Source organism: Boleophthalmus pectinirostris, unplaced genomic scaffold, assembly GCF_026225935.1.
Source record: "Boleophthalmus pectinirostris isolate CB_2022bp ecotype Guang Dong unplaced genomic scaffold, ASM2622593v1 HiC_scaffold_10, whole genome shotgun sequence".
NCBI lineage: Eukaryota > Metazoa > Chordata > Actinopteri > Gobiiformes > Gobiidae > Boleophthalmus > Boleophthalmus pectinirostris.
In genome coordinates, this window is record NW_026570971.1 from 24,021,869 (window position 1) to 24,046,524 (window position 24,656).

General features: G+C 36.7%; 1 protein-coding gene across 1 annotated transcript in view; it reads right to left on the reverse strand.

Annotated features, from left to right (window-relative positions):
• atrn (attractin) overlaps positions 1–24,656 on the reverse strand; it is a 210,609-nt gene that overhangs the window by 174,674 nt on the left and 11,279 nt on the right. Inside the window, 5 exon segments of the mRNA XM_020921620.2 lie at positions 358–526; positions 6,037–6,233; positions 10,263–10,391; positions 11,060–11,173; positions 17,436–17,519. Of these exon segments, the coding sequence (XP_020777279.1) occupies positions 358–526; positions 6,037–6,233; positions 10,263–10,391; positions 11,060–11,173; positions 17,436–17,519 (693 nt within the window).

The window sequence follows — 24,656 nt, forward strand, 5'->3', positions numbered from 1 at the left end:
TTGATTTCATATTAACTCTGCACAAGTGATGGTTTAACAAAGACATATTGTAGCTAAAATGTATTTGGCTCTTTAAAAACAGCAATATACCATGTGCAGTTTATCGAGTATCACCTCTATCTCCATATCATGATAATATTGTATTGTAAGTCAAATATCACGTTTATTGTATGAAATCGTAAGGGACCCTGTGATTCAAAGCCCAAGTATTGTGGCAGTACTACTACTAGAGGACAGCCTAATTTACCCTGTGAAATAAATGGCCCTGTGATGGTTATCATTTCTGTTTAGTTTGTCATAATGTAATGCCTTATTACAAAAATGTGTTAATACACAAAATGAACTTCAGAAACTCACGCTTTGACCATGTGGTAGTCCGTCGCATTAAAGACGTATCCTCCAATAACCCACATGATCCCCTGATCCACCACAGCCTTATGGGAGGCCCTGCTCAACCCGGGGTCCAAGTACTCCTCTCTGGTCCAAAAAGATGCATTGGCCGGGACAGACACTGAGCAATCTGGACCTGGAAGATCATGAGATAGAAAGATATAGGATTCAAGATTATCAAGAATATTTAGTTTTGTCGAGGCATTGCACTGCTTGGAAAAGTACACATTAAAAGGTGTGTTGTGCATCTTTTCTGGTGGAGGTTTCATCAAATGATTTTCTCCATGGAGATGTTATTGCTTTGTCTCGAGTGTTTCACAGTATGGTATTGAACCTTTCTATCTGCATTGAGACCAAATTGAGACCCACTCACCGTACAGATGCAGGCTTTTCAAAGTATTTCTGAGCAATAAAAACACCTTTAATTGAAACGATGCAACAGACAGATGACTTTAATGCCACACTGTGAAACATTCTGGGAAAAGCTACAACTATAGGCCATCTCCATGAGACAAGTGGCAGGCCTTACCCCAGAAAAGTTACACATTGTACCTTTAAAAAAATTACACAATCAAGGTATGTCAGTGTCAATACAAGTTAAATTTATAGTGTAGACATTTTAAGACTTCCAGAAAACTCCTCACTTATTCATGGAGGAACACTTATCTGCTTTCCTCTTGTAATTAAACTCAAACAATAAATCCAAAGTAAACAGAGTACAATTACAGTTACACAGAATAGTCCAAAAATTCCTGTAAGTGTGGGAAAAAACAGACTAAATTGGAACAAACTATTTTTGAGTATTGGCTTCCTGTTTTTATGCAACATTTTGAGGACCTTTTACAGTTCCAACAATATGTAATGAACTGTTAATTGCTAGTGTTAATTTTTCATCACTTTGAAACCCATGGATATTTAGAGACAGAGCGTTTTGTCTTATATTGGATGAATCACTTAGCAGCTAATTAACACCATCTTCACATCTCCAAAACAAGAAGTAGCAGTTGGGGGTTTCCCATTAACTTGAACTGTACACAAAACAGAGTAGTAACACAAAGGAAGTGCTGTGAGCCACTGAAACAATCAAGGTCAGTGCAGCCATTTTCCTTTTGGGCCTGTACCAATCTTGGACGTGCCAAATGTAAGGAGAGAAGGGGACAATTTATAATGTTACAATTGTTGTTGTGACGATATATTTGAGTTTGGGTAGGACTGGGAGGTATGCCAATTTTTGATTCCATTGTTTTTGACCGCAATAAAACAAATAACAATGGGTTTTCAAATTTAATTTCCAAAATATGAACAATGCAGGCTCCAAACTGCTCCAAACCACATGTTGACAGAGAACCTGCTACAGACCTTCCAATTAAAAGCTAGAAAAGCACTCAGAGAGCGCAGACCTCATGCCAAGGACTACCCCCATTTTTTATATAAATTGTGATAAAATCAGTCTTCTGGATCAGATCCGGATCAGCCTTTGGAATATGAAAGAGGATCCCATTGTCCATCCCTGAGTCAAATTTCATGGGGTTTGGTCAATAATTGACCGAGATATTGAGAAACAAAATTTTTGGCCCCATTTACCACAATGTTAACTAAAATTTCAAAGTGATCCAGAATCCAGGATTTCTTCCGGATCACCCCCAAAATTAAATCAGTTCTTCCTTTTCACATTTCCAACAAATCCTGAAAATTTCATCAAAATCGGTCCATAACTTTTTGAGTTATGTTGCTAACAGACAAACAAACAAACAGACAAACAAACAGACAAACGCCGGCAAAAACATAACCTCCTTGGCGGAGGTAATAAAAAAACTGACAATTTGAAATAACAGAATCATAATCTCACTTAAATTTGATTCATTTCAGAGGCCTAATGTCAGGTATAGTAGAAATGATAGGGTATCATAAAGGGTCTAAAGTGATATGTGTTTTTTTGCAGTACATTTTTGTGCTCTGCTTGAATCTCAATGCAAGACCTTTACAAAGTTTAGCACATTTTTGAAAAAAATACATAAGGAATTTCAGATAACATTTCTGACGTATTGCCATATTGCTAATATTTTCAAGTAAGTTTTCATTTTATCAGACCAGTGCAATAATAACTTCTTTTATTATTGAATTTATTGCAAAAAAATATACACACAACAGCCATTCATATGCAAGTAGTTAATATTTTTAATTTGAATAAAAATAAGTCTAAATCTACAGAACTACTCATATTTGCTCAATAGTTTGACCTAACAGCCAAATTTATGGAGCTCAGCAATGGCTAGTCCATTATTTTTTTTCCCATAGACTTTTTAAAAAATTCTAATATTAAAATTTCAAAAAGCATCACGAAGGCTAAGCAGCTATATGCAAACTAAGATCCATAATGCAGCTGTTTTAAGTCCAAAAGGCTGTTTAAAATGCACAATTCTGTGAAATGTAATATAACATATTAACTTCATGGTTTATAAAGTTTTAGAAACAGATTTCAAATAAAATTATGGGGGGTCATTAGATATCATGTAGAGGAGTATCCCTAGGCAAGCTTTCTAACTTTAAAAAAAAAAAAAGTGATAATTATTATTTTTTAAATTTTATTTTATTTTTATTTTTTCCAGAAAATCAATGAGAAAAATGAATGGAAAATCCGGAGATGGAGTGGACGGTCAGTGGTGAACTCCATTTGTTAAAAGTTTATACCGAGGACAGAGTAGGCAACTATAGTGCTCTCAAGTCTATTCCTCCTTGACTAAGAGAAGCTAATAAAGAGTGCACTTAGTTGTATCCAACTCTCTTGGCCTTTGATAATTATGCGGTGGGCACGCTATAAAAGTGTGACTCTGTGTGAAGTGGTGCAAGACTAATAAAGCTATTAAGAGCGGCCATATGAGCCCATTGAGAGAGACGGCAAGGGCACTGGCTGCACATTCGTGAATTAAAACAGTCCATACTCATGACTGAAACAAGTTCTAGTGTGAGTGTCTCTGTAAAAGTCAAAATGGTGAGAGCAGAAGTTGTGTGGGCAGCTGCAGACAAGTTGAATCATGAGTAAAATGTGGACATAGAATATAAGACTTCGTAACTCTAGTAAACAGGCTTCACTAAAAACACTGGGTTTGGAGTTGCTTTTTGTATTTGTACTTTTTTAATCATCTGATCTGTGTGGGGTTTGAGGAAGTTGGATTTTTCCATGGGTTTTCCGAGTGATGAAAAGTTTCCATAGCAATTAACAATTCAAAATAAAATCATCATTATTTTATGTTGCACTGTACTGCCGAAGCAAGTTCCAGCATATAACAGGAAGATGAAACCTATGAATATGGTTTTAAAAGTATCTTCATTTCATGTCACTTAAAGGTGCACTATGTAACCTTTCTGGTGGAGGGTCCATTAAATGCTTTTCTCCGTGGGGATGTCATTGCTCTGCCCGAAATGTTTCACAGTATGACATTAAACAGTTCTACCTTCCCTTTATTCAATTACAAGTGGTTTTATAGCTCAAAAATACCTATAAAAATGAGCATTCAGATGATGAGTGGGGTTGCTCTCCACAGATCTGACCTGTAACTTGGCTTAGTTTGGTCTCCATGAGATTCCAGGCAGAGCAATAACATCTCCATGGAGAAAATCATCTGACGGCCCCTGACCAAAACGTTTACACAGTGCAACTTGAATAAATAAACCAGTAATCACAAAACAAACAAAAAGGCACTGTTAAGAAATGTCTACTGACTACTGCAAGCTTTGAAGTTGGGGTAGGCGATATGCCATAAAAAAAATTATCACAATTTTCTTGGAGTCACTATATTGGTTTTATTACAATGCATGTATTCTCAGTATCTTTATAATGCTTGGAGGTGAATGAAGTCATTTGTTTCTTCAAAAGTCCTCACTTTGTTAAATGTAGCTGCCACTCAGTCTGAGCCTTACACAATGCCACAATAGGAGGCATGGGAAAAATGTTTATTGATATACTGCAGCTGACGTCATCAACATTCTCCGAGGGTGTGATGCTAACTATAAGCATGCTCTGTCTGTGGCTTGGTTAGACTTTAATCTGCTTTATTTTAACAACATTTTTAGCTTAACACTTATGTAGTTGGATTTACAACAAGTGAGATGATTTTTACTGTTAAACAAGTCTCATAAAAGTCACATAAAATTACAGTCACAAGCTTGTAAGCATGAGCCTAAAGATTTTCAGTTAGTCTCTATATTTTTGTTGACAATCAAACACCTAAACAGGGCCATAAACTCTCGTATGTGTGTTGTTTAAATCCATTTTGGATTTATTCTTGAGTTTTCAGATCATCTTAAAAAATTTTGTGGCAGTGTTTGCTAATGTGTGCACCGAGGTAATTGCTGAATATGCTGCCCTATACATACATGTAGAACACCTCCAGGGTGATGTCACTGCCAAGTATCAATAAAGCAGAGAGCTGCATTAAACAGTAAATTAATGAATCACAATCTGACAGTTTCACCAAAATATAATATTATCACAGGAATGAAACCACATTTATATTTTTATCACCATATTGCACAACATACTTTGAAGGTTTTATGATTGAAATGAAACTTCAGATTACATGTTTAATTTTATTTAGCGTAGTAAAATGCAAATCGGGTCACACTGAATACAACATGTGTCATAAAGCCATAGAAAACAATTTTGTGAGGATACAGGACTGACTTTTGCTGATGGAGTCTTTTCACAGCTCTATGTAAAATGTTTCACTTTCTCTTAGACTATGTGAAGTACAGCACAGAGTATTTTTGAACCCTCTAGCCTTTACACAAACTAGCTGCTATGTCTGCAGGTGTGAAGAATAGCTTTGTCCGCTCTGATATAATAATAAAAATAATCCAATGCAATCACAGCAAGTTAAAAATTTAAGATTGTCAACATATTTCCAGAAATTGCTTAAACATTCTCTCCTAGTGCATAAATTATTGAAGCTCCAATCCACTTATCAAACTTCCTACAACAACAAAAATCAGAATGAATAAATAATGAAACTTTAATTTGAGATTCAGCTCATGAAATTGGCGAGCGTCAGAGGGGATTATCCTTCTTGGGAGCAGAGCCACAGTCCCAGCTCAGATTTGGCATGTGCAGACCTGCTTCACGCTGCCAGCTACAATGAGACAATACACCCATATACAGAACTATGCAAAAGCCTTGGGTGGGTTTTTAGGTGGTAAACAAAGACTTAACTTCAATCTTCAGACAAATTCCATTGATTGCACAGAACTGAATTATGGATTTTTAAAAAGTTATTTAAAAAGGTATAGATGTCCACGAGTCAACAATATCATGGGCAAATTAGTTAATTGGCAAAAAGCATTGTTTAGTTGCAGCGGCATCTTAAAAGCAGAGGGAACTACAAATACCATGATCCTTTCCTCCAGGTAAGTGCAGCCAAGATGAAGAAATTAAGTTATCAAACACTTAAAATCTGAATCCTCATGACAGTAATGATGGCATCAAAGGCTTTTAATCCATTAAAATCAACAATTAGACAACTTGTTCCTATTCAGAATATGTAATATTTAGTTTTAAATTGCTTATCGCTATGGCAACAGACCTGATTTTCTCAACATTCTAAAACCCATGAATACTTCGATTTGGCCATTGTCTCTAAGTCCATATACCTTGCCACCCGGTGTTGCAGATACAGTTCTTGCCCAGGCAGTGCCCTCGATCAGGGTACCCACAGTTGGCTTCACAGTACGGGACATCACAGGCCTCTCCCTTCCAGTTGTCTTCGCATTCACAAATCACTGCACCTGTCGAATTCGCTAAGCGGCACTCTCCATGTCCCGAGCAGTTATTGGGGCAGGTGTTCACCCTGACAGGACAAAACAAAGATATATAGTTTAGTGTTTAGTTATAAAAGCTGATTGGGTTAGGCTTAATGTTTAAAAGGTGCGTTGTGTAACTTTTCTGATTGAGGGTCCGTCAAATGGTTTTCTCCACAGAGATGTTATTGCTTTGTCTGGAATGCTTCACAGTAAGGCATTAAATCCTTTTTATCTTCATGGAGACCAAAAGTTATGTATGGAGGGGACAGCACTGCTCACAGAATGTCTGTTTTTCAAGGTATTTTGAGCTATAAAACCACCTATAATTGAATAAATATAAGGTAGAGTTGTTTAAAGTCATACTGTGGAATATTCCAGACAGAGCAATGACATATCCGTAGAATCAAGCAGGTGACGAATGCCCAACCAAAAAGTTATAGTGCACCTTAAACACCACATTTTCATCAACAGCACATGTCTTAAAAAGGAATAATATAATTCATCACAGCTAACACAAAAAATATCCAATCATATCACACAATACAACGTAATCCAGTGTTCCATAATGCCAAGAGCCTTTTGTCTTTTAGCTCATTTACTCACTTTCAGAACCATGAATCAAAATGCTTTGCTGGGACTGAACACTTTTAAAAAGATGTATGGTATTAGGTGTTCACATACTTCAGGTTTTAAGAACGCACATTAATTTTTAACACAATTTAAAATGGTGCACTGTGTAACTTTTCTGGTAGAGGACCAACTGCAAATAAACAGATTTTTCCAGGAATACTTGCAGGCTCAGCTTTGTAGACATGAGTACATAGAGTGACCTGTTGGGACAGTGTGTGCATCAGGTGTGTGTGTTTTGGAGAGAGGCCCATCTGCTCCTCTGGTGTCTGAGCCTGGAGCCTAAAGCTGTCACAGTAAAGTGGTCTGTGGAGATCTCGACAAGTGCCTGTACGAGCTCTGCACCAGCCAACACACAACACAGGCAGAGAAATAACCAAATAATAATTATGTAGATTTATTGGGGTTGTGCTAAAAGAAACGTCTGCATTTTTTATTTTATTTTTTTCATTTTCAATTGTTGTTCAATTGCATAAAATGTTGTAATGTAACTAATGGAGCCTACATTTCATTTGATGAAACTTATTTTATACATCAACATTATCCACCAATACAACCAGTGTTTTGTTGAATTGAACCAACAACAGACAAAAACTACAGAGAAAAGCAGAAGGGCATATGTTTACGTAAATAACATAGTCCCATATAACCCTCCCTCTCAGTTTTTTAGCTCTGTCTGAAAAAATCATATTAGAATCCACCACTGTTGGTCTATTTTTAGTCACCTGAAGCAACCAGCTGAAAATATATGAATAGCACTGACTGATAGAGATTGTATAGAGATAAAAGCCACTAATTTGTTGTTTGTTTGTTTTTTTATTATTAATTTTCTTACTGTATTTGCTTTTGGTTTTTTTTATGTCATCTTTCTTATGACATGTTTATATTTTTGTGTGTTTGGGGGAAAGGGGTGGGTTAGGGGTTTGTGAGCTTTGTCATTTTATGCTTTCGTGTCTTGTTTTCATGTTTTTATTATATTGTTTAAAAACTGCTCTATGTAACTTTTTGGTTGGGGGTCTGTCACCTGCTTATTTCGATGGATATGTTCACTGCTCTGCTAAAAATGTTCCACAGTATGAGATGAAACAGCTCTACTTTACATTGATGAAATTACAGGTGGTTTTATAGCTCTAAAATACCTAGAAAAAACAGGCATTCTGACTGTGAGCAGGGTTGCCTCTCCACAGATCTGACCTTTAACTTGATCTGGCTTGGTCTTCTTAAAGATAAAAAGGTTTAATACCATACTGTGAAACATTCTAGATAAAGCAATAACATCTCCATGGAGAAAAGCATTTGAAGGACCCTCTACCTGAATACTTACACAATGCACCTTCAATGTTTTACTCTATTGTCCTTAATAAAATAAATAAATAAAGAGTCTGTGTTTTTATAGTTTAAATTATTATTCCTTGAACCAACCACTATAAAGGGCAGCATATCTTTTGTTAAATCAAGCCAATCAAAGCCCATTATTTATCAATGAAGACAATCAGTTGACAATACAAATATAGCACATAGCACTATTCTAACCCACTCAGTCTGGTGTGTGTGTCTCTCTACAAAGCCCATGGTCCCCCTTTTTGTTGCCGTGGAGAGTGTTTTGATGCTGGCAGACCAAAGACAGCGACCCGGGGTACCCTCCTTTATTTCACTGCGCCTTTTCTCGGCCCAACTTCAAACCTGTTACTATGACAACGGGACCGAAAACCCAGCGACGGAGCGCAGTCTATTGTGGCCTCTGCAGATGTTTGCCAAGGACGAGCTGCACTTTTGGCATTCAGAAAAAAGTCATGAGAAAAGGAAGTTTCAGGTCTTTCCAACTTGTTCTTTTTTTCTCTTGCAAATCTTTTTTATCCCAGTAAGTCGCCATTGTGGAAGTCAGTAATAATTAAAGTGATTGCAATTACGTAATCTCCATGGAAACCGAACCCAAGACTCCGAGCACCCCATTCACCTCAGAACTGGTTAAAAAATGAATTGCCTGCAGATGTCTCCAGTGCTGTTACCTTTTATGTTTTTAGCAACATAATTGAACCTTTTAAAATTCCCTTTTCACATTTGTAATATGCTTAAAGGGCCAATATTAAGCCATATTCTTATTATAATGTGATTTCTTCATCAAAAACATACCTGGAGTTGTGTTTTGTTTCATTCACACACACATGTTTAACACAAACCCTGCATATTTAGGCTGAGTTCTTCTCTCACATGGACAACACTCCACCTTGTGATGTCATTATAGTTCTCCACTGTGTTTTTAAAGTCAACACTTTCACTAGAATCATTTCTATAATTTCAGCCCCTGGAACTGCCAATTTCTACTTAACAAAATGTAAAAGGTTAACTAAAACTACTCCTTCATGACATCACAAGATGAAACAAAGCATTTTGAGCTTTAGAGATGTAGACAGACTAATAATAAAGGGTTATTTGAGCATCTGTGAACGAAAAACAAAACTCCAGGTATGTTTTTGATGAGGCAATAAGATTTCAACATGGCTTAAAGCTCACTTTTACAATCAATTTTGCAAGTCAGTTTGGGATAATATAGGACCTTTAAAAATGCTTCCTACAACAAACCTAAATGTGTGACTCACTGTTGCCTACTATTTAGAAACCATGGTTGAAGACAATGTTCAAACATCAAGTGCATGTAAATACTGGAGTAAATTATTAGGGAAAATTATTTTATGTGACAAAATCTAATTATTTTTCCAAATTATAAAACTGAAATATGTCCATCTCCATTTCCTATGCTCTTCTGTACAGTAATAAAGGCGTTTGCATTCTAACATGAGTGATCTGCAACATCTGCATAGCTGTGTCAGGCAGAGGCTGATGATCTGAGAGTGAGAGGTTTTCTCTGCGTCATCAGGTCCCAGAGAGCGGTGTGAAGTGGGCCGCCGCCAAAAATACGACTCGACAGACACAAATCATGGGCACAGAGGAGTGGATATCAGGATTAGACATGCAAAAAATCCACTTATCAGAATGGATATTTCACTGACAAAGGCCATGATTGTTACCCAGAATATTGGCAGTACAGTTTGACACAGCAATGAAGACTTTCACATTCTCAAATGTTAGGGTCCATAAGGTTGTCCAATTGACAGAAACTCCCTTTTTTTTTTTTTTTTAGATAGGTTTTAGGGTAAAAACAATTATAATAATGTTAATATAATGCATCTACCTACCATATCTGGTACCATATTATAATAACTACCCCTTATGCAAGTCATAAAATTATGATTTCTAGCAGGGTTTAAAAAAAAACATATGGACAGGCAGAATGCATTATGTCACTGTAATGTTGACAAAAATCCCCTCAAAACATACTTGATAAGCCAACCTTTTTTCTACAGTACTATCATTGGTTTAACCTTGACCAGTGTGGGCTGTGATAAGAAAATTGCTCACATCTTAAGTCATTTTAAAGTGTGTCATACCTGTATGAGATGTTGAATCCTGTGAGGTTGTAGGCTGCGTCGCTGAAGAAGTGCAGGAGGGCAAATCCAGACTGAGACACCACCTCTGGAACTGTCTCATTCCCATAACGCTCTGGGACAATCAGACCACTGCAAACACAGACAGCCTGTTAAACACAGACTGCTGGACAAGGGACCTGGGAATAGTGACTCTGAAGTGTGTGTGAGTGTAGATTGTAGATAATCGGTGGATATTCATGGGTTTTAGCTTCCTGTTAAATCCAAAAATTTTAGGACTTACAAACATATAAAATTTTATTTTAAATTGCTTATCGCTATGGCAAGACTCCTAATTTTCCATCATTCTGAAGCCCATGGATATACATATTATACAGCCAGCACATTAGCCATTAGTCTTCAGCAAATCTATTCATTATGGAGGGACAATGTAGGTTGTTTGTTAATTTTGCTGCATTTTAATCTGTATGAAAAAGGACTATACAAATAAAGATTAAGTTAACAATCGATAAAGGAATGATTATTTTTTGTGGAGTGGAAAGATGTGATAATGACTCATGTGTGGGAAGTCTTTTTTGTTTTTTAACCTTAAGACATAAATCCTGTTTGTTTCAGCATTAGTGGAAGCACATTTATATTTAATTTAACCTTAGATCATCAAATTGGACAATTGCTGTGTGGACAATTTAGGAAAATGTCAAAATCAGACAATATGAAACTAAGGAAACTGCAAAGAACTAAACAAATAGAACTACTAAACCAGATTTCTGTAAAATAATGACCATTCCACCAGTGTTTACCTAAATGCAGCCAGCAGGGGGGCATAGATGGAGTCTCCGTCGTACACGTACAGGTGGTCCCAGCTGCACTCTGTGGCAAAATGGTTAAACCGCAGTCGAATGATAGTGTTTGGTCTGAAAACACAAGAACAGTGAAATCAAGACATCTGCATCTGTCTGAGGTTCATTTACACAACAACAGTTATATGAATCCACATAAGAGCATTATAAGTCCAGGACAGTTGGAGAAACAAGGTAAGTATTATATCTGAAATAAATTTGGTTATAATTTCCTTTTAAGAAGCCATCAAATAGCTTAACAAAAAAACTGATAACAAAGTCATAAAATGTCTAATTTTAACAGCATTCAACTCTCAATGCCACCATAATGTTGACAAGAATCACTAAAAACAGGACATCAAAACTAAACCCACCCACTCAGCACTCTCGAACCACAGCATTGGTTAAACCTGGCAAATAAACCTGGTACACAACTATGGACTATTGATCTAAAGTGTATTACTGACCACTCTACAAACTAACATCAGTATCATATTAAACTTTGGAGCCATGTGAAAATGTAGAAAAGTAAAAATAATTATTCTTCATCATTTTAGAATGACAAATTCTACTCACTAAATGCTGAAAAAATGCACTGTAGTTAGGAGGAGCAGAAAAGCTATTATTATTGTTATCCTTGCTTTAAGAGTCCTATGAGTTCATGTAGTCAAGTCAATACAATGCTTTTAACATCCACTCAAGTTTGAGCTTGTAAAATTGATCTTGATTTTTGCTCAGTGGCATTATGGCAGAATTGTTTTAAAAAATTCTGTCCTACGATAAGAATAATACAATATTTTTTCTTTCCAGAAAGGTTAGAATGTATTTGTTTCAGCTGAAAATAAATTAATTCTGTAATAAGGGATGTCACAATATCAGGTATTCCCACTGCTCCTCAAATGGCCAGCTTTATGAAATTTGAAAACTGAAATGACTACATTTTCCTTCTTATATTCTTTTTACCATTTTTAGTACTCCCATTATATTGAGAATACCAGAATCCTGGACTCAGTAGAATGAAGTACTTAATGTAATTTTTCTTGGGCATTTGAGAACATTTTACTATTAAAAAGAAAAAAACCTGCAACCATGGACAAAGGTTTTCATGTTATTGTTTTGCTACATGTTTTGATTGTAGCTTATTCTGATTTAAAGGTGCAATGTGTAACTTTTCTGGTGGAGGGCCCATCAGATGCTTTCCCCCATGGACATGTTATTGCTTTGTCTGGAATGTTTCACAGTATGGTTTAAGCCTTTCTATCTTCATGGAGATCAAACTAGACCAAGTTACATGTCATATCTGTGGAGAGGCAACCCCTGCTCACAGTCAGTATTTTTGAGCTATAAAACACCACCTGTAATCAAAAAATGTAAGGTAGAGCAGTTTAATGTCATATTGTGGAAGATTCCTGGCAGAGCAATGTCATGTTCATAGGAAGAAGCAGGTGACAGAGCCCCACCCAAAAAATTAGAAATCTAAGCATTTTTATGGCATCAATAGGCCCTGATCCTTGCTAGACTCTAAAAAGTCCATTTTCACAGCTGTATTGATGTTTACAGTGCCATAACACCAGAGCAGCAGAGTAAGCCGTTTGATAAGTGACCTACTTTCACTATTAGATCTTCACTTTTAAAACAGTGGCCACTCTATGTCCCTCAGTCTGAATTAGTCCAGCCAAACTCACACCTCCTACTTATGAACAAGCTCAGAGCAAACTGCAGCTCCTCTTTAGAGAACAGCCCTGGTTTAAACAGTGTGAGGTGAATAATTAACAAAACACTCGCCACCTTTAACCAGCTGTATTTTTCTGTTCCTTGGACTCAGTTTAGTGGTTTACAACGCAATTTGTTTGTTTATTGTAGATATGAACAGTGTCGTGACAGTCGACCTTTCCTGACAGTCTTATGTTTGCTGTGGGGCTAAATATTTACATCAAATCAAAGTGAATTGTAAATGACAAAATTGTTAAGTCTCTAAAATGATTTCAATCATGTCATTTTAAACCTGTATATTAGATCTCTACACAATTTGATTTATTGTTTTAAGGCAGCATTTATTTAAACTTTCTGATTTATTAAATAAAACTGAAAAAAATGCTGAACAAGTCTAACATTACAAATTAATAAAAACAATGTTAATATCAGGGGGTCTGTTGTCTTGGGCCCCAGAGTCTTAGGGGCTCAGATGTGGACCCTCTTTCTGTTCATTTACAGTAGGGGGCCCCATGTGAGGCTTCTTTCAACAGGCCCCCAAATTTCTGTTGACAGGCCTGGTCAGTACACTAGGTCTGAATCATGACTTTAATCTGCCTTTTTACTCAAATACAGACACACACACTTTCCCAGCACTTTTCTGTAAATAATATTGTTTCGCATGGACTCCCAGCAAGGCTTGTCAGAGCAGTGTGGGTAAGATACGTGGTCACATCATAGATAGTGAAAAGTTTTAAAAGCTTCTGCAAATCAATTGTGTCTTTAAACTGACCAAGACTTTCTTCAGGATTGTGAAGCAGGAATACTACTTGTGTACTATAGTACTGCCGGTAGGGCACAGCTCAAATGTGGTTGTTACTATCTTAATATCAAAGATTCAAACTTCAATCCATGACCTGTTTGCCAATTATCTCTACCTCTTTTTTCCCAAATTCACAATCTAATTAGGCCCCATAAAGCCTTCTGGCCCTCCCAAAAAATGTAAATTTTAACATTTGACTTGTACCTTCAAATGAATTGTATGTATAGTGATAGTGCTGGTGCTGCATGCATTTTTGTGTGATTCTTGCTGTACTTTTCCCTGTGCTGTAGATTATTTGACATTAACCTGCCGAGGGACTGAAGATGGAAACTAGCCACATTGGCTATAATCTTTACATATTTAATTAATACGTGCTGTTCTTTTACAAAGAAATAAAATAAGAAAAACAAAAGGAAAAATATGGTAAATAATGCAACTTCCTTCACTTATGTTACCACAAACCTAAGATCCAGGTGTGTAGCACAAATTTTGGGCTCTGGGTACAAATCATCTTGGCGGACCCAGACTACACGTTGTCTAATTATTATTATTATTATTTTTATTTTTAATTTTTTTTTAAATGGGGCCCCTTTTTGCATGGGTCCCTGGGTAAACAGTACCCCTCCTCTTCCAGTCTGACGCCCATGATAAGAACTGTCATTCCATTTCAAATTGAATTCAAACAGATAAGAATTTAAGAGATTGCCGGCGGTGTATTGAATTAGAATCGCTTGAATGAAATGTGAAAGACTTTCTATTTAGAGAGAAGCTCATGTACAGGAAGCACTGTGAATAGATGCATTTATTCATGTATTTGATTTACAGACTACAGTGACAGTTAAGACTGGAGCTTCACATCAGCTCAGCAAGAGACATGTGACTAGTGATATGTCTTTTATCTGGTTTTAGATTTGCCAGATTACTTTAAAATGATATGAATTTATTACAAATTAAACGGTAGTAAAATTCATCACACACAAGACAACAAAATGCCTTTTTATCAACAACGTAGGCTACTGTTGCTGTAAAAAAAAAAACATAACAGCCCCTGGCCTCGTGGTGTAAAAAAATGTGATTAAAAACGATGTTATTCATGTAAAGGTCAAGTCCACATTGTTAATACCATCATTACTGCAGCAATTTTAATTTAATATTGTGAGTCCACTGTATTTGCACTAGGGAAATACACTGTTATTTAGTCATAGAAGTCATAGTCATGTTAAAGGTTCACTAAGTAACTTTTCTGATTGAGGGTCGGCCACCTGCTTGTCTCCATGGAGATGCCATTGCTTTGTCTGTACGGTTCTGTGGTTTGGGATTAAAGTTATCCATCTTGCACTTATTCAATTAGAGGTGATTTCTAAAAAAAATAATACAATAAAACATGCATTATTATTGACAGGGGAGGGGGCATCAGCTCTCCACAGATCTGACCTGTAACTTAATGGTGTAACCTACTCCACAGAGATAGGCAAGTTAAATACCATACTGTGGAACATTTCAAGTAACGCAATAACAAGTACAAGTGGACAATAACAAGTGGACTCTCACAGAAAAGTTACATAGTGCACCTTTAATATATCTAAGATTTAATACCAACTTTTCTTTGGTTCACTGGGATTTTTCTGGGTTACTGTGTCAGTGGCATTAAATATCTTCAATATTATCTTCTATTTATTGTTATCAGTACAGTTCTACTCTTGCACTGTGTAACTTTTCTGGTAGAGGGTCCGCCACCTGTTTTATTCCATGTAGATGTTAATGTTTTCCCCCGAAATGTCCTACAGTTTAATCTCCATGGAGACAAGGAAGTCACATCACAAGGTCAAGTTACAGGTCAGGTCTATGAAGAAGCAGGCTAGTTCACAGCAATAATAATAAAGCATGTTTAAGCAATAAATAAGAAAAAAATATTCTGTATTTATTCATTTACCATACTTAATGCTACACTCTGGAACATCCCAGGCAAAGCAATAACCTGAAACAAGCTGATGTCAGATCGACCCTCATCATTACGCCATATCAAAATTTGACTTCCATCTCTATGATTTGTTAAAAAAAAAAAGAAAAAAAGTCCAGTCTACTTTAAGAGAACTGCTCAAATTTCAAACACTCAAATCAATAATTTGCTGGAGCGACGATGCTGCTGCTGACTACAACAGAAGTACAGGGCAGTATTGGATTTCTCACTTACTTTGGCTTTTACATCCATTCATCAACATCCAGGCACTTCACAGAGGCCCAGTCACAGTTATAGGACCAACTGCAGGCCCCATTAATACTGCTTCTGACACTTCCTCCCATTTCAGGTTAAGGCCAATGCAATGCCAATACAGCTGATATATGAGAGGACTACTTCTTCTTAATAATACGTTTTTGGTTATTAATTAATGTATATGGTGATATTGCAGTTTTAATGTTTTTAATTACCTTGTCTAATCTCGATATCACTTTTCTTATACTAAACTAAACAGAAATTTCCCCATAGCGAAATTTGCATTTAGATGTATTTTTTCCATGGAGATGTTATTGCTTTTCTGGAATATTTCACAATACGGTATTGAACCTTTCTATCTTCATTGAGACCACATCAGACCAAGTTACAGGTCAGATCTGTGGAGAGGCACAGACTCTGCTCTACTTCTGAGCTATAAAACCACAGGTAAATTGAAGTAATGTAATGTAGAGCTGTTTAATGTCATATTGTAGAAAATCCATGTCATGAAAATCATTCGTTCATTTTCCAATATAAAACCAAAAAAATAAAAGTTTTCTTCATTATTTGTCTCTAAAACCGAAATGAAAAAGAGATAACAATTAGTTTTTTGTTTTTTTTTCTGTTTTCAATTTTGTGTTTAAATGAATTTCTGTGACTTAAATTGCGAAATGGGAATTTTGCTCCACATATGGACTGAACCAGGACTGAAAGAGGTAAAAGGACCAGACCAGAACCAGACCAGGACTGAGACCGTGACTGAGACCGTGACTGAGGTTGGGATTGAGGCCGGGATCAGACCGTGATTGAGACCAGGACTGAGACCGGTGCAGAGGCCGGGGCAAAAGTCCGGCATCGCAGTTTAAGTCACGGAAACGAGAAACAGTCGTTATCCATTTTTTACAGTATACATTTAAACACAAAATCAAAAAATGAAAAAACAAATCATTATCAGTTTTTTCATTTTGGTCTTGAAGACAAATATTGAGGAAAACTGTTATTTTTTCATTTTCTTATTTTTGGTTTTATATCGAAAAATTAATGAACAAATAATTCACGGATTGTGGAACATTCCAGGGAGAGCAATGACATATCCATAGAAACATGCAGGTGCTGGACCCCTAATCAAAAAGTGCACCTTTACCTTTCACAAATAAAAGTAAAGATAAATAGCAGTAATAGTAGTAGTTGTAGTTATAGAAGCAGTAGAATTTGCTGTAGAGATAAGTTGACTACAGGCCAAATTTACATAAAGTTTATCTAATAACAATATTGACAAAAAGGTAGAAGGTAGGAGTTCCGTATTTGTGTAATAGTACAGTCTATTCACTTTTGTGCAATATTTGAACTGCCACTCAGATATTTACAGACACATTTTAGTTTCTTTCTGATTTGATTATAGTTGTTTGAAAAATTCTCCCAAAAATGTAGATATTCTTTCATTATTATCAATATCACCTACTCTGGTTCTTTTTCCTTTTTACATGAGGGTGTATGCATACTTGGGTCCATATTATGAGTAATAAATGTAGTAGCAGTAGGTACTAGTAGTAATAGCAATATTCAGTGTTTATGTGGTGTTTAAACTGAGTAGACGGCACACTCACTCTCCTTCGATGAGCCAGGTGCACTTGGTCTTGTATTTGTAGTTCCCAGGTCCATCAGTGAGGTGTCCAGATGGCCCAGTCAACCTGAAGGACAGAGGAGAGAAACAGTGTTTTAAATGTTAATATTAAAGAATGTATTAAATATCAGGCCAAGAATAGATCGTCTTCAAAAGATGCAAACAGGAATGAGTGTTCAGATCTCAGTTTCGTTTAAAATCCTTCCATACTCCACATTTTAAAGCTCAACATTCATCTAAAATGACTTAATAAAAGAAACAAGTCAGCTGGTTCCCACATTAGAAACATGGGGTGCCCAGTGGGAGCTGACGTTGCCATAAACGTTATCACAACAAAGAGAAGGCACATCTCCTGGATAAGCAGCACATCATGCTAGCAAGCAGCAGATTTTTTTGTTGCGGAATTAGGGTGACCAGATTTTCAAAATCAAAAACTGGGACACCCGGGTTTGAGGTGGTTGGTAATAATAAAATTGTGAAACGAGTGCGTAATTAAGGAAAACTGTTATGCACTCGGCCCATTCATGACTAACCTGTGAGGCAGAATAGCCACATTTTCTTTGTGCTTTGGTCATATTTAAGCAGCTTTTTAGCATTTTACCTCAATGAATGACAATTTATGCCTCTGTTCCTCTCTTTACTGTTGGCAGGTGTCAAATTGGTCAAAATAGGGACACCTTGTACACCTTGTATAAAACTGGGACAAATCAAGGGTTTTGGATAAATGCGCAGGGACAGGAGACACAGGGCTCCCGGGTAAATAGGGACATCTGGTCACCAGGCAAAATGACTTCACAGCACTGAAGTAAGTAGAGAGCAAAGGACACGCTGGTGGCAGTGAAATCAGAGGTTGATTGGCAATATAACTTTGGGTGAGTAAATGACAAGGGGAAGCAACTCTAAAACTGTTAAAAGCTCTGTGAAAGGTCGAGTTTGCAAAATTGGTCTGCTTTAAATATTACATGTCACCAACACTCCATATAATACTACATACATGGCTGGTGCATGTACAGTACTAGTGTACAATATGATATAATATAGCACATTTCTTACTATTAATAAACAAATTGATATTTCTAAAATGTATCAGAATTAATACATTTAATTTCAAGTATGTTTTGCTAAATTGTATGATTTTTATAGTTAATATAACTTGTTGTAGCACTTTTGTACACATTTAAAGTAACCATTTCATTCACAATATAGTAAGCCGGTTCTTTACAATCAAAAGAGTGAAGTATTTACATTGTAGTAGTAATCATGACATCAGTAGTATACAATCAACACAGCTGATGTCATCAACACTCCCTAGGGGTCTGAAGCCAACTGAAAGCACTACTCTGACTTAATTTGGGCTTTATTTTAACACAGTCTGACCAGAAAGAGCTGGTTTATTTGGAACTACAACAGGTGAGCTGCTTTGTCCACTTAAATAAGTCTCACGCACATATAATGACAGTCCCAAGCTAGAAAGTATTAGCAACCAGTTTTTCAGTTAGTCTCTCATCTCTCACTATTATAAAAAATAAGTGTTTAAGTTTGCTAAAGTATGCATTGCGTCACCATGGTAACTCCTACATGTATCTGTAATGGTGGAATGTTCAGTACACCCCCAGCATGATGTCCCTGCAAAGTATCAATAGTTTGAGATTGACACTCTATTGTACAATTAGGACAGAGTTAATGATGTGTTGTGATTGTTGGGCGTGTGTAGTGGCCGTGATGGTGCAATAAAGGTCATTTCTTGTCATTAAACAGTGAGTCAGCGAGGACTGAAGAGACACAGGTAAACTCCCACTGCTGTTCCTGACGGTCACTCAGACCTACTGCCAATGATTAAACCTCATTATAACAGCACTCCACCCAGAGCAGGGCCCAAGGCTGAGCAATGAACGACTGATGACACAGCAGAGAGGGTGGGGAGAGGGTGAGGGAGAAAGAACAGAAGAAGGAAGAAAGATGGGGGGGGAGAGGGCAAGAAAGGAGAGAGAGAAAGTAGGAGAGGGATAGACAGACGGGAAAAGGGAGAGCAAGCAAGAGAGCAAGAGAGAGAAAGAGAGAGCGCAAGAGGGATGGGAGGAGAGAGAGATGAAGAGAGAAAGACAGAGAGGCAGAATGATAGGGTAGAGTGAGCAAGAAAGGGAGAGAGAGAGAGAATAGGAGAGAGGCTAAAACATGTGAGTCACAATAAGAGAAAGACAAAAAGAGAGAGACAAAGAGAGAGGGGGGGAGGGGTTATATAAACAGTACACCTGGGACGTCCTGTTGCAAAATCACATCGTGTCATTACTGATGTAGAGCTCAGGCTGCAGTGGTTTACAGAAGCTCCTCACTGCAGAGTCTAATCTCAGTGTCCATTACAATCTATTACAATTAGTGGATTTATAATTTCATCAAAATATGACCACAGTAATTATGAGCATAATCTCTTTAGTGAATCTACCAGCAATTAATTTAGAATAATTTAGAGCCACATCCTGTCATATCATGTTTGCAATGACAACAACAGTACTGACTACCTTTTTAGTACACATATATTTTTATGTATTTCCTATCTACTCAATTACCTGTTTATTTAATTTAATAATTACGCTATTTTCTGGTCTATGTCTGATTACAAACACACTTGAAGTTGTGTTTTGTTTCACTCACAAATGTTTAACACACAACCTATGCTGAGTTCTTCTCTTAATTTTGAAAATGCTCTCTTTCACCTTGTGATGTCATGCGGTAATACTGTGTTTTTAAACCAAGGTAGCTGTTTACTTGAAAAACTACCTCTTCATGACATCACAAAGTGGAACAGTGCATTTTGAGCTTTGGAGACAGACCAGGATTGATCATACATGTGTGAATGAAACAAAACACAACCCCAGGCATGTTTTTGACTGAAAACATAAAGAGTCAATTATGTGTAATATGGGCCTTTTAATACAGACAGTGCAAATGAATTAATATTTATAATTAGAGTGTAAATAGGTTAGATGACAGCAAAAGTGCTAATTTCCATCTGTGGTCCCTGGGCAGGTAACACAAAGACATACTGTGTTCAAGATATGCCTAATAACTGCAGATTATAAATTAGCAACATCACACTGAAAACACTGCTCTGCTTTAGTGTAGATAAATGTGCAGAGGTTTTCCAATTGTAATCTCTCTGGAGTCTGAGATCTGGTCTGCTGAGTGAATCCTCATAGATCATTGTTAGGCGTCTCCTGCATCTCACCAAAATGTTTCAAATCTGTCTCCAGGCAACAATCTCTGGTGTTGTTAGTGAGAACTCAAGTGTAGTCCCTGAGCTGTGGTCTGAGCCCATCCAAGTCCAGGGACTGAGGTCTTTTAAGGTCAACATCTGCAAACTACAGCTTTTTACTCGGTCCACACAATATTCAGCATAACTGTGAAGACTCAATCGTTTATGCTGTGAGAACAAGTCTGCAAAATATGTGGACAAAGGACATTAGAGTAGAAAATGACCTCTTGACTTAAAGGTGCACAGTGTAACATTTCGGTTGGGAGCACCTTCTTGTTTCTATGGATAAGTCATTGATCTGCTTAGAATGTTCCACAATTTGACATTAAACAGATCCAACTGACATTTATTCAATTACAGATGGTTTTATTGCTTAAGTGCCTAGAAAAACAGACATTCTGACTGTGAGCAGAGTTTCCTCTTCACAGATCTGACCTGTAACTTGGTCTGGTTTGGTTTCCATGAAGATTGAAAGGTTTAATACCATACTGTGAAACATTCCAGACAAAGCAATAACATATCCATGGAGAAAAGCATTTGATGGACCCTCCACCTCGAACAAACGCGTTGCACCTTTAAGAAAAACATGGTCAAGTTAATATTTTAGTCATTCATATCTGTAGTAAAAATGCCTTCATTGTATTGTGTATAATTCTACCACTAATATTTGTCTACCAATTTGTTTGCTTTTCCTTACAAATCTTTTGGTTTGTCACAGACTGCAAAAGAGGAGACTCCCCAGTGTTGGCCTGTTTAAATAATAGGGCTGGACAGTGGTGCAGTAATTACATGTGTATGTGATGAGACAATGTGGTCTATAGGGAGACTGGTTTCTGCTCAAGAAACAACACACTCTCCACTTGGAAATATTAGAGAGATACAACATCAGCTATAGAAAAGTGCACATGGTAATTAGCTAGACGCCATTTCAGATATTTAAAACTAATGACAATATGGGTGCCTTCACACATAAATACTGCATCAAAATTTTATTAAATGGAGATTAATCAAGGACTAAACCAGGACTAGATCAGGATCAAAACAAGTCTACATCAGGATTAAACTAGGATCATCCAAACAAGGACACTATACCACTGCATCTGCTGGCACATTGAAAAGAGAAGACATTTGTAAGAAGCTAAAAACAATGCACAGAATTTGAACACTGAAATGATGATGGATTACAAAATGTTGAAATGTAGTAAGGGGCAAGGGTTCTGAGTTCGGGGGAAGAAGATGGACCATTGATACTCTGCAATGGCATCACGTTGGGGATGTTCATCAGTTACCATGGTGACACAATGCACTCATGAGCCAACACTGACAAAGAAGATTGTCTGAAAACTCAAGAAAAAATATGAAATGGAATTAAACAACTAATTTTCAGGAGCCAGTAATCAATGCGAGCGTTCATGATCAAGTTTAGGCGATTTTCAACAAAAAAGGTGAGAGTGACTAACTGAAAAAACTGTTGGCTAATAAAGCTACCTGACTAATTTTAAAATCCTCTCACCTGTTGTAGATCCAACCAAGTCATCTCTTTCTGGTCAGATTGTGTTCAAATAAAAATCAGAGTCTAATTTGAGTAACAGAGCTTCAGACAGAGCAGTGCTTTCAGTTAGCTTCATACCCCCAGGGAATGTTGATGACATCAGCTACGATTAGGGTGACCAGATTTTGGGTTGGTTGGTAATATTAAAATTGTGAAACGAGTGCATAATTAAGGAAAATTGTTCTGCACCCGGCCCAGTCATGACTAACGTGAGTCAGTTTAGTCACATTTTTTTTTGTGTTTTGGTAATTCTTAAGCAGCTTTTCTGTATTTTACCTAAACAAACGACAATTTATGTTTCACTTTACTGCTGGCATGGATCAAATTGGTCAAAAATAGGGACACCTGGGATATTTCTTGTATAAAACTGGGACAAATCACTAGTTTTGCATAAATCTGCTGGGACAGGGGACACAGGGCTCAAAACTGGGACTGTCCCAGGTAAAAAGGGACATTTGGTCACCCTAAGCAAAGTATCAATATGCAAGATTTCAGAATGAAGCCCCTGCAAGCATAGTAAGAAGCTTGACCAAGTTAATTTAGTACAAAAGGCCTGTTAATCACTAAAATTTGCCATAGAAGAAAATCACATCACATTAGATTAAATTGCATTACATTAGTCCAAATACAAAACATGTGCATTTCATTACACTGCAATTTGACAGTTAATTCAATAAAACTAGTCCATCTGCTCCTACAAATGTCTGATCTCTGTTTGCAGAGAATGTGTTGGTAGATTTTAGGCTACATGCTTTAAAAAAAAAAGAAAAGAAAAGAAAACAATATTAAAATTCAGTCAAAGTTAACTAGATGTCAAACAGTTTGTCATATTGGACAGTTGAGTCTGACATGTAGGAAAAGGAGAAGGTACATAACCAAATGAGAGGCAAAGTACAGGCAGGTTCTATGTGGAGATAGACAAAACTAAACCACTGCCTTCAGCAAATATTAACTGAAGAAGACTCAGTCACATCACATGTCCCCATTATAACATTACTTTGCCCTGGTCATGAATTCAGAGGAAAACAAAGGCCTTACTGCTACACATGTCATGATTATTACTATATCAACTTATCATTTTATATTTATCATGTGTAGATTTTCTTTTGGTTATATTTTTATGTATTAAAAGGTAATATCTGAGCTGTAAAGAGTTTAATAAATAACCACTATGACTTAATAATTGGTTCCTTCTGTGATTTATTTGTTGCGGCTCAGGCCTTTTAATGATACTGTATATTTAAAAACTGGTTTACTGGGTTTGTCCAGCTTTGTGTTTGAGGTAAAAAGTAGTTTCAGTAATATTATTTATCGTTATATTTTTCTAAAGAAATATATCGTGCTTCAAACTGTGTTATCGAGACAGACCTACTTACTGGAATATATGTAGAGTTTTTTTTCTATTGTTAAAGCTGCACTATTTCTGGTGGAAGGTCCGCCTTCTTGTCCCCATGGAGAGGTTTTGTTTTGCTTAAATGTTCCATAGTATGGCATTAAACTTACTAACATTTATTCAATTATTAGGTTTTTCCTGCTCAAAAATAACAATACATGATAATTATTGTGAACACACGCACCTCTCCACAGATCTGACATGTGACTTGGCCTGGTGAGGTCACATTCTTGTCCCCATAGATACACCTATGTTTAATGTCATAGAAAATATATGGAGCAAGCAGGTGGTGAACCCTCCACCAGACAAGTTACATAGTACATCTTTAAGATGTACTGCAGTATTTTGGCTTGACTTATTGATTATGTTTTTTAAAACAAAGTCATTAATAATTAAACCAGTTTCAGAATCAGCTTATTATGCACTGAAATGCTCTTAAATATTAAATATTAAACAAAAAATATGAACACTGTTAACTTTACAGAAACACGGCTCGCTACCAAGAATAAGCTTCTCAGATAGGATTTTTAAAATTCTTTAGCCACAATTAATGGGCAGCCCTTTTTTGTAATCTCGTTTGTAATAAAGATATTACGTGATGCTGTTTAATGATTCATGATTTCACAGCGGACATTATGACACTGCACAACATTTGCTATTGTTCTTTCACTTGTTATGTCCCCACATCTGTAAACCCCATTAAAGAAAAAAAAATATTTAAAACAGACAGAAAAATAAGTCAGGAGCAGTATACTCTGCTTATACTAACCTAAACTACAGAGAAACATGTTAAAAATGACTGTATTAATGTATGAATGTAATCTAACTGTATATGTCGTGTGAAAGGATTTCCTGTTATTGCTTTGACTGTGGATCTGTAAATACATGGTGCGTGTTTCTAACAGAGCAGCAATTCCTCAGCTCAGAGTCAAACAGTCCCCCGATGAGAACTCCCACCCAACCGCCGTATGTCCACACCGGCTCCACAGACACAATGTACATACAT